The sequence below is a fragment of the Psittacula echo genome, assembly GCF_963264785.1.
Source record: "Psittacula echo genome assembly, chromosome: 5".
Taxonomy (NCBI): domain Eukaryota; kingdom Metazoa; phylum Chordata; class Aves; order Psittaciformes; family Psittacidae; genus Psittacula; species Psittacula echo.
In genome coordinates this window covers 22,569,207-22,585,295 of record NC_137739.1, presented here as the reverse complement: position 1 = coordinate 22,585,295, position 16,089 = coordinate 22,569,207, and the positions used below count along the sequence as shown (strand labels likewise).

Below are 16,089 nucleotides of genomic sequence, written 5' to 3'. Positions count from 1 at the left end.
TGCTGAGAAACTCGTTGCCAAGTGAATCACAGCCTTGTCTCTAATACGCCTTTTTGAGTAAAGATTGAGAAGGTTTTGACAAAGTTTTATTGACCCATCAGACTGCTTTTATCGAGGCACCATCTTTTCTGGATATTAGTCAGAGATCTAAGTCATAAAAATATTTTTCAGTCATCAGGTCAATACAGTTGATATGCTTAGAAATAAGACCTAGGATATGACTACTGGAGAAAGGAGAACAAGGTGGCAACAACAAAAACATATTAATAATTGAGAGAAAAAACCCTGACTTCCAGAGAAAGCAAGACAAGCTACATTTTTAACAGAAAGCTAAAAGCTCCACGCAGACACACCATAGCTAAGGTGGATGTTTTTATCTATATATTTGGTAGAAGAAGCAACAAAAACACACTAAGAAAACATCCTCACATTGGCATTTTTATTTTGGGAGGATGAGGTTCAGACTGGAAAGAAACTGCAGTTACAAGGAAAGAAACTGTCCCCTGCTATCTGCTGCTTCTTGTGCTCAGGGAAGCAAGATTTGTGCAACTTCTGTAAATGACTAGGCTAAATATCAACCGTATTTCATATATAATCAATGGTTTCCCTAACAGAAACAACCTGAAACACTGAACTTTGACTATCTAAATCAAGAGGTAGTAAACAGTAATTATTAAACATCACAAAGACTACCTCATGCAGAGCTTCAGGGATTACAGATTTCAAGTGACTACACAGAACAGGAGTTCTACGCTGACCCATTAAATTCTTTTTCTTACATTCTAAAATGGATAGATGTCCTTCAGTATTGATCCTGAAACAATTATTGAGCCAAAAGTAAAAAAAAAAAACAAAAAAAACCAAAAAAAAACCCCACAAAAAACAAACAAACAAACAAAAAAAAACCAGAAAAAAATGCAGACAAATATTCCAACAAAACAAATTCCACAAGTGCCAAAGGATAAACTCTTGTGAACAGCTTCAAGCACACCAAAACCAAAACACACACTCTAGTGAGCTATGTCAGCAGGCAGCGTCAGTCCTGCATAGCTGAATAGATAGTACACGTTTATAGTTAAATACATCCAGGTGAAAGTTTGAAAGATGTTTTGAAACAACTATAATTGCACATACTGCAATTTCAAAATCTAATAGGTATCTTCACTAATAGATTTTCAAACCAGTTTTGAAGCAACTGATACAAACAAAACACACAGATTGACCGTTTTTCTTTGCAAAACTGGTTTCAACTATGTAATTTGTTTTTAATAAACATTTTAAGGCAACCTGCCATAATTTACCAATGCTGCATTTAATATCCAGATAGAAATCTCTTCCGTGTGTTTTACATCTTTGGGAAAACAAGACTAAGCTGTAAAATTTGTTCAATTACAGCAGCTATTCCACAAGCCAATTACAGCTAAGGAAATCTAAAAAGTGAAACTGCACAGATCCTGTTGCTTATGCTGTAAAACAAGAAACCAAACCAAAAGTTTAAACCTGCTATTAAACAGAAGTACAGTTATTTGCCTACACCTAGGTAATAAACATAAGCTCAAGTGTATCCTAAAGCCTTCCAGTAACTTCAGCCTAAATTAACTGTCTTCTTCCTTTCCTCTTCTTGATTTTCCATGGAAGATTTCAGTGATACGGTTTAGTGGTGGTCTAGGCAGTCCTGGGCTAATGGTTGGACTTGACGATCTTAAAGGTCTTTTCCAATCTAGTTGATTCTAGACTGCGCATGTTCCCCTGTCACTAACCTAACCCTTAAAAAGGCATTCAACCAAATTATGCATTATTTTCATAAGTATATTCCGTTTAACAATTCATTCCACCCACTTCAATACATCTGTGTATGAAACTGATGGCTCAAATAAAAGTTTAATGAAAAGAAAAAGGCTGGCGGTCTTCAATGCTAAGATACAGGGGGGCATGAAGAATCCCAGTGTAGCTCTAAGACCTTTCTGTAGAAAGCAAGCATGTAAGGAAGGAACCCAAGCGAAAGGGAGGCCTCAAATTTACACTTAATCTAGAAAACCTCAGTCTAAAGATTAGGTAGGTCTATGTCAAAGACCAACCTTGTTCTTTACCCAATTTAATGATTTCTTCGTACCAGGAAAGTTGAGAGCTTCTTACAAGCTCCCAAGCTTTGCTTTAAGCAGCCTAGGAATTCAAAGGGTAGACCTTTATAGCCTTATTATGATGGTCTGGTTTTATTCATGTAGCACAGACTAAGTATAAATGCGAAAAATTAATGCCTACCACCGTATTTTAAATCCAGGGTGGACTTTTTTCATTGCAGCTCAGTTTTACAGATCTTTTTGTACTCAAACTAGTCTGCTATTTCTGGGAGCCACAAAACAACTGATTTTCCAAAAAACAGTCGATGACACTGAATTTTAATACAGAAAGAGTTAGGGGTTTTTTTGCTACGTCAAAGGCTATAGTAAAATCTCTGACACCATTTCCCGGGTCCAGAGAAGAGCAATAAAGCAGAAAAAGGGTCTAGATAAAAGTCTGATGAGGAATGGCTGAGGGAACTGAGGGCGTTTAGACTGGAGAAGGCTCACGGGGGACCTTATCACTCTCTACAACTACCTGAAAGGAGGATGGAGCCAGGAGGTGGCCGCTGTCTGCTTCAGAGTAACAAGTGACAGGACAAGAGGAAACACCCTCAAGCTGCACCAGGGGAGGTTAAGGGCTGGGTATTAGGAGCGATTTCTTCATGGAAAGGGTGTTCAGGCATTGGAACAGGCTGCCAGGGTAGTGGTGGAGTCACCATCCCTGTAAGTGTTTAAGATGTGTAGATGTGGCACTTAGAATCATTCAGGTTGCAAAAGACCTGTCTCTATGCCGCCAGCAAAGTATTGGAGGATACAAAGCTGCAATACAGTTCTAGTTATTTCTCTTACCAACTTTTTATGAAATGCTTTACATAAACATTAAAATTCCTGCTTCTTCATAAAGCAGCAGGACGTTTTCCTCAAAAGAGCTATTAAAACCTAAAATCTCTGATTGCATTACAGAAGCCTACTTCAATACTCCCAAATAGAACAGCTAAAACTCCCTAAACTAAATCAACTCCCCACCATTACCCTAAGGTACATTAGTGTAAGCCTTGCACCACTACAGAAATGATCTGGAACCCCACATAAATACCTTGGGAAAAGAAAAAAATACCAAACATCTACACAAATCAATGTTGAAATACCTGATGATACAAAACTAGCTTTAACACTGTGGGTTTGGTTAATATTTTCTTTTGAGGAATTTATAGCTTCCCTTACCCTCTTAGCTTTTTTAATTTTTATTACTTGGCGGTGGTTTTATCCTGAAACTCACAACACACATCTTTTATATTTAAGCACATTCCAGTGAAATAATTTTATGAAAGAAGTTCAAAACATTTTCCTTTCATTTCACTTTTGAACACTACCACAAATCACAGTAGCTGTAACAATCACACGCTTCTATTAAAGATGCAATACTACAAAGAAAGTAATTTCCAATGTTTACAGCTTGAAGGAAGATTAAGTCCTCCCTTCCTCTTGTAAAATTTAACATACGCAGCTAAGCAGTAAAAAATAAGGGAAAAAAAAAAAATCACAAGTGGCATACTAGAAGCAATCACAGACACCAGCATATTAAAATGGACTATATATAGGGCTGGCCAGATTTTTATTAAAGGTGGCATCTTTCTTACTAAGAGTCAAATCTAAGACAAGGAAGAAGCAAACAACACACCCATAAATTCTATCCAATGTTTTACAACTATTGCTTTAGGTACCTTTTTTTTTTTTTTTTTTTTTTTTAAATAAACATTATGATAACAGCTATTCCTTCCACAGCAGTTTTTCTCATCTTTTTGCTCCACCTTTGACAGCTCATTTACAACTTCCCCAATGACTAATCAGCAAGAACTTGAGCCTTCTCTGGAAGAATCTTTCAAGTGCCAATCTCCTGAATACCATGAAAGAGGAAAACAAAAATAATGACTTTGAAAATGGCAATAAATAACTGCAGCTGTAGCCTGACACATGCTCTAGCCTCAAAAGATGTTAAATATTGGGAAACACCACAGAAATATTATCCTTCCTATTCTCCTATAAATTGTCAGGAGAAAAGCAGAGTTATAAGGACAAAAACTTCAACCCCTGAACAAAGTTTCCATATTTACCCAGGGAACTAAGAGGGTTAAATAAAGAACTAAGGAAATATTTAGGAATAGACGTACATTACAGAGACTGCAAAGAATTATCCTATACAGGTCAACAAAGAATTTGCTCAACTAAGAAGAAAATATTTCCGAAATTACAATAGCAGCTGCTAATTTCTACCCGAATTTTGTGAAACCCAGGTTTCGATGAGGAGCTCCCAAAGCAGCTTAAGGTCTTCATCCGTCACTGAGGGTTTCTAAGGTGTTAATGCAAACATATGAAAACCATCCCTTGTAAATGAAGTACGTCCTCCCAGTAAGATTCACTTGTCTTTAACATATTTTTCTTCCCTCACACACAAATTATCTTGAGCTTATTTTTCCCACCATTTATTCATGTAACATGTACCAAACATATTAAGATCACAAAAGGCTTTAACATATGTAATAGATGTATATTAGTGCGTATTATTTCAACCCTTCCACTTACAGCCCTTACTGAAATTGGAAGAGGAGTCTATATTTTACTTCAAATATATCTGAATACTAAGGCTTTTTTCTGAAGAAAATGTTTGGCTGTATATGCAGTATTTTAACAGGATAAAACAAATGAGATTGCTCAACTCCTTGTGAGAACTCATGGGGCAACCTTCCCAATTCACTTAGGAACAAGGAAATTAAAAATTATCACTATCACTATCACCTACACTGAGTCATTTATCATTCTTGCTCTTCACTAGTATCATGTTCCAACAGTGAGTGGCTACAACAAATACAATTAGCCAGCTGGCCACAGAAGTGGGAGATAATGTGCTTTTGATGGAGTTTATCCAAGCATGGAGATGGAATGTTTGTCATCCACGCAGCAGAGTTGCTGCATTTTTATCCCAGGGAAAAGAAACCCCTCACTATTAAAACGCAATGATTTTGTGTTTTAAAGAGATCAAGAATCTGGAGATCTCTGCAGAAGAGGCAACCAACAACTAAACAGATCAGAAAGACAAATCCTGCGTTCTAACATAATAAAGTAGCCTTTCATTTAAACAGAAACCAGGCATTTAAGAGGTGTGTTTAACCACGGTACTCAAAGCCAGACTTCCAATTAACTTACAAAATATAGTTTCTCACTTAAGGTTGGAATTAAAGACTTGTATCCTAATGCTTACTGGTGGCTCTCAAATGGAAAATTTGGTATGAAGAAATTAAACTGTCTAACATTTAAGAAAATTTTAACAAGCAAAGATTTTCCTTAGTCAAAATATTTTTTCTCCAGTCAACTCAACTTCATTTTTCCTCCTAAGGGTTTTAATACATCAGTCACGTAATCTGGTTCATTATCCTTCTTTCACCCGCTTCCTCCCTCCCACATTTTATACACATCCACTGCTCTTTGACAACATCTCCTGGGAGCAATGAAGAGATACTGCCATTTTCCTCCCAGGGGATATTGTTATTCAGCTAGGAAAGATCAACCTTGATGGACTCACAGGGGAAATGCTCACAGACAAAAGAGGAAGTTTGTCAATTGATTTCTACACTGAGGGTAATCACCATTATATTTTATCTCAAAAGCTCACACAGTGATCAAACTCAGAATACAATTAATGGAATATTTTCCTAGCAGCATCTACTAACTGATATTAGCCAGATGTCTCATTAAAATCAGCAGTGACAAACCCTAGCTCTTTCTTAGGAAAATGCACTTTTGCAGGCTAATTAAATTTATTTTTGGCCATTATCTTTTGCAAGACTTAAATCAAGGCAACTTGTCCTAGAAGTGCTTTGAAACAATTTCATATAATGATTCTGTGCAACCATTTCATGCTTTGAAAACCTTCAGTCTTTGAAAGCTAAAATAATGATAAATAAACTTACTGCTAAAAATACTATTTTGTGAATAAAGGAAAAGTCAGTAGGAAGAACATATGCGCTACAAAAAGCTTTGACACCTGCTGCCAGTGAGTCCTAAGCACGACATAAGGTCACACTTAAAATGTTTATTTTCACTCAATCTTTCCATATTTCTCAGATATGTTAGCAATTTTTTGTTTCTTGAAGACCTATTTAACTGAATACCTGGAAGAAAATCTCTATTTGGAGCATTAGGCTTTTTTTTTTTTTTTTAAGGATATGACTCAATAAATGCATTACAGGATCGTCTGCAATACCCTTAGGATACACCTACAGAGAGACATCAGGCTGATCTGTTATGAGAATGACTTAATTACTTTGCTAGGATAGGCTTTTTTGATCATATGAAAGTATAAGAGTAATTTAAAAAACTTTACAGATGGAAGGACAGACAAAACCAGGTATAAGTCAATTAACACTATGGTCTTACATTTTGGGAATTGCATAGTTCTGTTTCATGCAAGCTCATCGCTAATTCTAGGCATTTATGTCCTTAGTCCATTTATCTAAAACCAGAAAACAGTTATCCTGTTGCCTTCTGAACTCCATGGTTTTTGAACAACTTGTACAATTAAATGCCACTATCATGCAACCAGATAATTAGCCAAGAGGTCAGAATAGCAATAATGCTAGAAAGAAGAGAAGTACCTATTTCAGCATTTGCATTATCAATTTTCAGGAAGTAAAAGGTTTGTACTACAAACAGACAAAACAAAATAGAGAGGGGAAAAAAAAAATCCAAAGATGAGAAAAAGGTGGGTGACAAGGCCCAAAGGTCAGCCTTGAGATTAGGCTAGTCTTTCTGTGTTCCTTCCAGACAAGGAACAGAAAAAAACCTCTGTTCCTAACTCTGCCAGGTGAAGCTTTCCCACAGTCTTTATGAAATCCTCTCAGAAGTGTTCACCAGAACAATTTACAAGAACAGAAATAACGTATGGGGAAATCAAGAAGAGGTCATCTTCTCTGCCGAGACTAATTTGAAAAGTCAACTGAAAGTCATGGCTCCTTTGTTTTCTAATGCTGTTATCAAAATAGCTTTAGATGCAGGAGCAAAGAAGCTCTGGGAGTTGGACTTGACGACTTTTATGGGTCCCTTCCAACTTCAGATATTCTATGATTCTAAAGGAAAAAACCAAACCCTAAAACGAAACAAAATCCCAAAGTGACCAAGGCTAAAATAAGGCCAGATTTTAGTTATTTAACATCTTACTACAGAAATAAGTGCAGCTTCTCCTGCTTGAGAGACCCTGGCGGTGTTCCAAGCCATAATCAAGGCAAATGTGGCAATGAGCTGGTAAAAAGACTGATTCCTGTCAGCTTTTACAACAAATCACACTGTCACCACAGATGTGCAAACAGGTTGATGGGAGGAAGCAACAGAACCCAACATGGCTAATGCCTCCAGAGCTGTCAGCTAAACGTTCAGCTCTTCAACAGTCACATTGCATACTCCAGCTAGATGAGACCACAACTCTTTTGTCCCACCACCACCATGCGCCCTAAGTTTTCCACTTGCTTGGGTTTGAAGGACAGACCACTTAACAGAAGGAGTGCTACTCCTGATGGCAATACTTGTCTAAAGTTAGCTTTGTTATTGATGGCAACACTAGGAATGAGACAATCAAATCTGTTTTCACACTGTTATGGCACAAAAAGGGCTGAGAAAAATTTTTGGTCGCAAGCTAAAAAAGCCTGATATATACAAGTATAACATTTCAAAACAACTTTTTTTTTTTTATAAAATACTTTGTAAATACAGCAAAAAATATTTTAAAATGTTCATGTTTTAAAAAAGGCAAAAATCAACAGAGATGTATCAAAAGCTAGAATGTTGGGAAATAAAGCCAGCTTTCTCTTTTTGTGCCAATAGAACAACAAAACACGGATGCAAACAAGAAATACATCAAATGTTATTTTCAAAGGACAAATTGCAATCCTAAGGCATCTCCTAAAAATCTCAATATAAATAATGGGCTTTTATTGTTCATTTACTGCAAGGTTAGGCAGCCTGATATGATGGATGAACTGTCAACTCCCAACTAAACTTCTCCAATCCATCAAATAAAAAGTAGAAATTTCACTCAAAGTGTCAATAAACCTAAATCATGAACTGCAAAATACTTCACAGAGTTCTGATCATTTTTTAGGACCTGCATTCACTGTGAAATTGCAGAAACATTGTTTTTCCCTCACTTCCCTTCCCTTCTCCCTGCAAGGTGCACATCTTGATTTATAAGTCAATGATACCACAGATTCATAGAACAGAAATGAAGTCTTTGTAAAGGTCTAATGCTAAGGAAAATGATGTTTACAAAACAAGCTATTTTACTCTACCAAAACCCAAAAAGATCGCCAAGATTTTGTAAAGATTCCTGTTTAACTAATCAGATATTCAAAAGGGGCTGCATTAAGAAAATTAACCCAGGGCTGCAACTGGAGCTTGATCTGCAATCAAAGCTGACCTTGCCCTGAGGCAACTAGAATGATTCTACCACAACTAAAACCAGGAGATACACAGCAGCGTGAACTAGCACACAGACCCATCAAAAAACACGTATTACATTGTTTGATGTAGATATCCAAGATTGCAATACTTAACTAATTACATCATACAGCAACATGGTGTCCCTGCCCATGGCAGGGGGGTTGGAACTAGATAACCTTAACATCCTTTCCAACCCTAACTATTCTATGATTCTACGATTCTATGTTTTTTGTGTCTATATCAGAGGAAGCCTGCATTTGTTCTTCATATACACATACAAAAGCCAAATAAAACAGCTGTAGCAGACTTATCACAATATATTAAAAATTAACAACCCCTTTGGACTTGATTCTGTGACATGCTGCGGCATAAAACTAAGCATGAAGCTCTCAGTTGAAGTATCACAAAAACCTAGACTACAAAAATCTGAGTTTCTACTGCAGATCTCAGAGCCTAACACTTTTTGTCAAATTTGATGAGGACAGTTGAAAGAATTTGTAGAAAGCTTTTATAATTGACGTTGAATGTAAAAGCGTATTAGTGCAATCATAAAATCTTTGAAATTAGGTCATCCTGCCTTTGCTTATCATTTAGTGTTTAAAAACTCAATGCATTACTTTAATCTAAACACCCAGACTCTCTCATCTGTACCTCATCTTTATGACAACTGCCCTGCCTAATGGTAGCTATACAAAAATCCTTCTATTTGACTCTTTTCTTCCCTATTCCAACAAAGAAAGCAAGCTGTGCATCTTAAATCAAAAAGGAATCCTCACATAGGTACCTATCTATACACTTCTAAATACACATCTAAACATTTATAAATATTTATGTTGAAATACCTAATTTATTTTTGCTTTAAACACATTCATGTCATTTTTATTTCAAAAGTCACTCCCCCTCCCCTACATGAAGTATGCTAAATAAAAATATTTAGGTATATTCATTGACTTAAGCTTCAAAACTGGAACCTAAGCCACACAACACAAATTGCATGGGCCTTCCCAGAAAAAACATCAGGGGACATTTTTCGTTAATCCAAAACCCAGTGTTACTCTGTTTGCTCCTAAGTACCAGATACTGAATGACCAAAAAAAAAAAAAAAAAAAGCTGCAAAATGAATGCACATTTATGTAAATTCATACTGAACAACGTAGGCACAACTTCTCTGAAGTGTTTGAAAGATGCCCTTGTGCTGAGTTTTCATTTAATTCTAATGCCCAGTCTGAAAACTTTTTCCTTTTCTTCCATTTCATATTGACTAGTGTTTGATAAACAAATAATTGATCACAGTCTCAGATTTGTTCCAGATTCTTCACTTCATTTAATGCAACACTCTAATACTTGCCTTGAAACCTTCATTTCCATGGTACAGAGGTGTACTGTAATACTGTCAGTAATGCTAAGAATAAGCTTGTGTATGCTGCAATTAGAACTCCCCTCCCATCAAATTTCACAGCCTTTCTAGACTTAGTGTTCTTTTGAACATAAGCCATATTAACTGCCATCAAGTAAAAATACTAACTTGCATAAAATAAATAAAATAGATGCAGTAAACCCTCTGGTTATCAGATTCAGATTCTAATGCTCCATTTGTTCCCTCTCAGTCTTCACACGTAAAGTTCATCAACTTTCCTGTTTGAAAAACTGTGTTTGCCATAGGAGCTGCTAAATATTGTATGAGCTGTAGTCTACCTTGCCCTTATGTTGTTTTTCACTTTTTACCAAACACAGAAAAGCTCTTCTGAGAATAGTGCCCGTGTCATTCTTGAGCACAGTGGTAACAAGATGCCTGAACAGAAACCTCTTCTTTCAGAAAATGGGCTAGATAACAAAACAGAATGACCCCAGTACTAAGGCTCCTCATCCTTCCCTTTCCTCATCTACCTGTATTACACTGTAACATTACTACTGGAGTTTTACATTTATCTCTCTTTACAAGAAGAGCTCATTTGACACCTCTGTACCATGGAAATGAAGGTTTCAAGGCAAGGACTGATCATAAATGAAGCATAATTCATGCACTATCTATTAGTCCAATGTGATATTGACCACACATGAAGAAAGTAAAACTGTCTTACCGTACACTTTGTGCTCGTTGTGATGGTAAGGGTGAAATCTGAAGAGAATTCTAAGTCTGGAGTGGATGCAGTATTACAGTCAATATGCTGTTGAAAGAAGTAATACAATTCTGTCAGTGCCAAATTTAAGATCTTACTCTGGATGAAGGTTGCTCACATAATGAGACAGCTTCTTGAGGGCAATACTAATTCAGCTCTCCAAAAATGGGAAGAGGCTTAAAACCCCGTAACCCTGTCTGCACACTGACAACCTAAAACACCCCTTCCCAAAATGCCAGAACTAACAGACACTTGGACTAGTAGCACTATGGAGCTAGGTGTAGTAGCTCACTTCTTTCAAGACAATTGCTCAATGACAGCTGCTCACTGGTAAGATCAAGTAGTTTTCACAGGCATCTTCACCTGTTTTACTCCTTGTTCATACAGCTACATGGCAGAGTATGGTATCAAAAGTGATACAGGCTCAATCTGGGCTTTTCTGATTTGCCAGGTTAATGTAGTATTGATCATGGAATAATTGAAATGGATGTCTGGAAATCACAGTCTACAGCAGTGTCAGCTAGAGCAGGTTGCTCAGAACCATGTCCAAATAGCTCCTGAACATCCCCAAGGACAGATTACACAACTTCTCTGGGTAACCTGTGCCACACTGTTCAACTGCCCTCACAGTAAAATACCATTTCCTGATCTTTCAAGACAACTGCCTGTAGTTCAACTTGTGCCCCTTGTTTCTTGTCCTGCCACTGAGAATCATTGAGAAGAATCTGGCCCCACCTTCTCCACTTTCCACCACCATGAGGTATTTATACACACTGATAAGGTCCTTCCACTAGACCAGGTTGCCCAAAGCCCTGTCCAACGTGGCCTTCAGCACTGCCAAGGATGGCGCAGCCACAGCTTTGCAATCTGTGCCACTGCCTCACCACCCTCACAGGGAAGAACTTCTTCCTGTTATCTAAATCTCCGCTCTGTCAGTTTAAAGCCATTCCCCCTTGTCCTGTCATTACATGCTCCTGTCAAACCTCCTCTTCAGGTTTCCTGTCAGCTCCTTTAGGCACTAGAAGCTGCTCTCAGATCTTCTTGGAGTCATCTCTTCTCCAGGCTGAACAAGCCCTGCTCCCTCAGCCTGTCAAATTCTTCTCAGTGAAGCTGCTTTCCAGACAGTAGACCTTCAGCTCCTGTTGATGGGTGGGGTTATTCTTCCCTCCCCTCAGCAGGATTATGCACTGCCCTTTAGCTGCCCTGAGCTTTCTGCACAGGACAACCACTGGCCCATTTCTCCAGCCTCTGGATGTCCTCCTGAATAACAGCACAACCATGAGGTGTATGACTATGTGAAATATCAAAGTGATGCAGCCAAGCAGAAAAGCACAAGAGGCAGAGAACTGCTTTGCTATTCTGAATTTAACATAAACCAGCATATCCAGGATAACAACGGTAACGTTGCAACATGCATTTCAATACTCTAATTTTTTAGCATCTATATATATAAAATCAGAGTTTGTAAAGTGCAATAAGACTCCATTTTCAGTTGTTCATAAAAATTACACCACAATTTTTTTCCACTGTATGAAGTTCCTTACCTTCTGTACTCAGTTAAAATCATAGCATCATAGAATAGTTAGGGTTGGAAAGGACATTAAGATCATCTAGCTCCCCTCTGCCATGGGCAGAGATGCCTAACCCTATACCATGTCACTCAAGGCTCCATCCAACCTGGCCTTGAACACTGCCAGGGATGGAGCATTTACCACTTCTTTGTGCAGCCTGTTCCAATGCCTCACCACCCTCACCGTAAAGACCTTCTTCCTTGTATCTAACCTGAACCCACTGAACCCATTAACCCTTGTCCTATCACTACAGTCCCTGATGAAGAGCTCCTCTCCAGCACCCCTGTAGGCTCCCCTCAGATATTGGAAGGCTGATGCTTTCTTTATTCAAGAATGCCATATAATGCTGAATATAATATCACAACCATTATTAATAAATATTTCTTGATGCTGCTTTGTCTTTCCTTAAGCCAAGTTTTGCTTCCTGAGAAGCTACATTATAAACTATATAAAACAAGCAGCAGCTAATCAGAGCAAACACACTAAAATCTCTTCTGGAATAATCATATGATAAATTGGAACCTTTTAAAACTTTTCCTTAAAAATATAACCCATTTGCTTTGTGGAATGGCTACTGATTAAAACAGTTTAACTGTAATGCCACTTTGCTCAACTCATTACTTTTACTACTTTGTACTGTAACTTCCGCAAACAAGCTCATACATTGACTTTAAGGCTATATTAAAAACTGTGATTGCTACCCGAGAACACAGGAGTATAGAAGCATTAAGCATCAAAGTGATGGAAAATGCTGCATGATGACACAATTTGCAAATCACATACACCTGAGCTGGACAGTGACTGTACATGATGGCACATATTAGAAAGGGGCATGTATTATCAGCTTATAGACCTCATTTGGCACATTAAACTAGTTATCAACATTTTTCAGGTGAAGATGTTGTTTATTTGTTTGCCTAACAAACAGATAGAGCTTAACTCATCCCATATATGTACCACAGATGTTCTTCATTTTCTGTATACCAAACTTGACCTATTTGCAAGAAGTATTCAACTACACTTCCACTTGAATTAGAACATGTAAAATGTTTCAAGATGGAAGGAGAGAAAGCCTATGCCTCACTCATTGCACAAACCTGTCAGATGGCTAACAATTACAGCCTCAGACTCTTCACAGAATCACAGAATGCTTTGGGGTGGAAGGGATGTTCAGGATCGTCTAGCTCCAACCCCCTGCCACAGGCAGGGACACCTTCCACTAGACCAGGTTTCTCCAAGCCCCCCCATCCAACCTGGCCTTGAACACTGCCAGGGATGGGGCAGCCACAGCTTCTCTGGGCAACCTGTGCCAGTGCCTCACCACCCTCACAAGGAAGAACTTCTGCTTAAGATTTCATCTCAATCTCCTCTCTGTCAGGTTAAAGCCATTCCCTCTTGTCCTGTCACTACTTGCTCTTCCTCATCTGTGTTTTGTCTGTTTTGTGCACATTCATTCACTAATGGTGGAATTTATCTTCCCTATAATGACAGGTCTGCAAAATATATTCCAACAACTGACTTGAATCACTAGACCCTCTCCTTACACTCAAGGAAAACACTTGTAAGCCTTAAGCCACAGAACCTATTGCAGGTGTCCTGTAAAAACAGGAAGTAGAGATGCATAAGGAGGCCAAAGTAGTTATTCAAGTTAAAGAAGTATTAGTCTCAGCACTTCCTATATTTGAATGCCCAATTAAAAAAAAAAATTTAAACTTTAAAATCTTCTCTGTTATCAAATTATAGACAAGAAAAGCTTAAACAATAACTTGTGTCAGGATATACTTAACTGTATATATATACTTAACAAAACTGTACTTGACCTGCTACTGCTTTTGTGGGCAGGACTGACAACTGACCACATCAAGTAGTTTCTATACTGGAAGAGACCTCAGTAATGGTTTCAAGTTCAGTGATAAATTACATGAATCTATTTTCTTCTATATCAAAGTAACATAGGAATGCATTTCAATAGAAATTACCTCTTTACTAAAGTGGTAATTCCCATTGAAGGAAGGGCAGTAATAGAATTACAGAATCATAGAATAGTTAGGGTTGGAAAGGACCTTAAGATCATCTAGTTCCAACCCCTCCCTGTCATGGGCTGGGACACCTCACACTAAACCATGTCACCCAAGGCCTCATCCAACCTGGCCTTGAACACCGCCAAGAACAGAGCATTCACAACCTCTCTGAGCAACCCATTCCAGTGCCTCACCACCCTTACAGTAACGAACTTCTTCCTTATATCCAATCTAAACTTCCCCTGTTTAAGTTTTAACCCGTTACCCCTTGTCCTGTCACTACAGTCCCTGATGAATAGTCCATCCCCAGCATCCTGAACGGACTGAACTGAAAAGGGAAGCAAAGTAGAAGAAAACTCTATATTCCATGTTGTGGAGGGTTTTTTTGGTATAGTTTAAATTTCAGTGACGCAACTTGTAACTTAAATGCAAGTTTGGGTTTGGATAGAAGAAAATTTAAAACAGAGCAATCTAAATATGGGAATACTACTTTATTAAGAGCTCAAACTTGCTAAAACAAAGGCAATTAATGAGTCTTCCAGTCTTAACACCAAGAACCTTACTGCACTTGTAGAATTTTGAAGATGCCAAAGTTTGTGTGCATGCATAATTTTTATCCTCTCCTCTGTAAAAAGAGGAAACTTCTAATCTGCCTTCTACACATTTAAGAAGTATGGTACCTTAATGACACTGGCTGTAGATATTACTGTGTTTGGATCCAGCACTTCCACAACAGCTTCTGGAATTACAGCCTTCTTCATGCAAGACATGTCAAAGCCATATACATCTTCCCAGAAAAGTAGCTTGTCCACATGTTTCTTCATGTCTCCAACAGCTACTAGACTAATGGTGCACATGTCAGGATAAACTGCAGCAAAAGAAACATATTAGTGATTTTTTTATTTCATATATGCATAAAGAGGACTTTTTCTTCTTTCTTTTTCTTTTCTCTAAGTGAGCAACATCTTAAAAGAACAAATAACCTTTCTCAGCTCTTGGACAAGATACTTTCTACTACTTTATTTTCTGGAGTCCCACTTGTCCACAGAAGAGACTAGAGACTGAAACTTAGTTTTCTCACATTACCCAAGTATTTCCTGTTCATGACAAAAGATCTTTGTAGTTGAATCCCACTGCTAGGAAACGACTGGAAACTTGATGTCTGAAGAAAGTAACTTAGAACATACTATTCTGGCTTATATATAGAAACCGACCTAAAATGTGTTAAATAACTGTAGATCCAAAGGAAAATTCAGATGAGAGCTTTGCAATAACAAGAAATCTCTGTGAAAAAATACCCCATTTCCAGAAAAGCACAAGTATACTCACTCAAGAATTTTATTCCTGTTTCTTATCAGCTCTGGCTGGTACTTGCCTTACAGCTTAAAAAATTATTTTTGAGTACTGGAAAAGATTAACAACTCTTCTATCTGCATCTAAAGAATATGGAAGTGACCCAACAGACAGCGAATAACTTCCTTGTTGATTCCCCCCACAGCTTTAGGATGACAGCTATCATTCTTACACTATCTTCACACTTCTCCCAAGAATACCTTCAGAACAAGTATTCTTTACACCTTTTCCAAACGGCAGTGCAAGATTGACATTGCAGCCTTTTTGACTGCTGCCTACAGCAAAACCAGGCAATCCCTTAGCAATCTCTATCCACTGCTGACTGGAAAATACGCAAAGAACAGCTGCTATGAACATGGCTGTCTACAGCACAATCAAACAGTAAGAGAAGCCCAATTTATATTCAGCTAGTTTCTTTCCACAAAGAAATTCCAATGTTTTGGTTTTAGAGTTTTAAAGCCTGTAAAAGCCA

At 37.8% G+C, this 16,089-nt stretch overlaps 1 protein-coding gene across 1 annotated transcript in view; it reads right to left on the bottom strand.

Moving 5' to 3' along the window:
* PRMT3 (protein arginine methyltransferase 3) overlaps positions 1-16,089 on the bottom strand; it is a gene marked incomplete at its 3' end in the record, with an annotated part of 65,208 nt that overhangs the window by 12,569 nt on the left and 36,550 nt on the right. Inside the window, exons 12-13 of the mRNA XM_080618504.1 lie at positions 14,945-15,132; positions 10,634-10,720 (exon numbers count right to left, since the gene is read on the bottom strand). Of these exons, the coding sequence (XP_080474630.1) occupies positions 10,634-10,720; positions 14,945-15,132 (275 nt within the window). The remainder of the gene's footprint in view (positions 1-10,633; positions 10,721-14,944; positions 15,133-16,089) is intronic.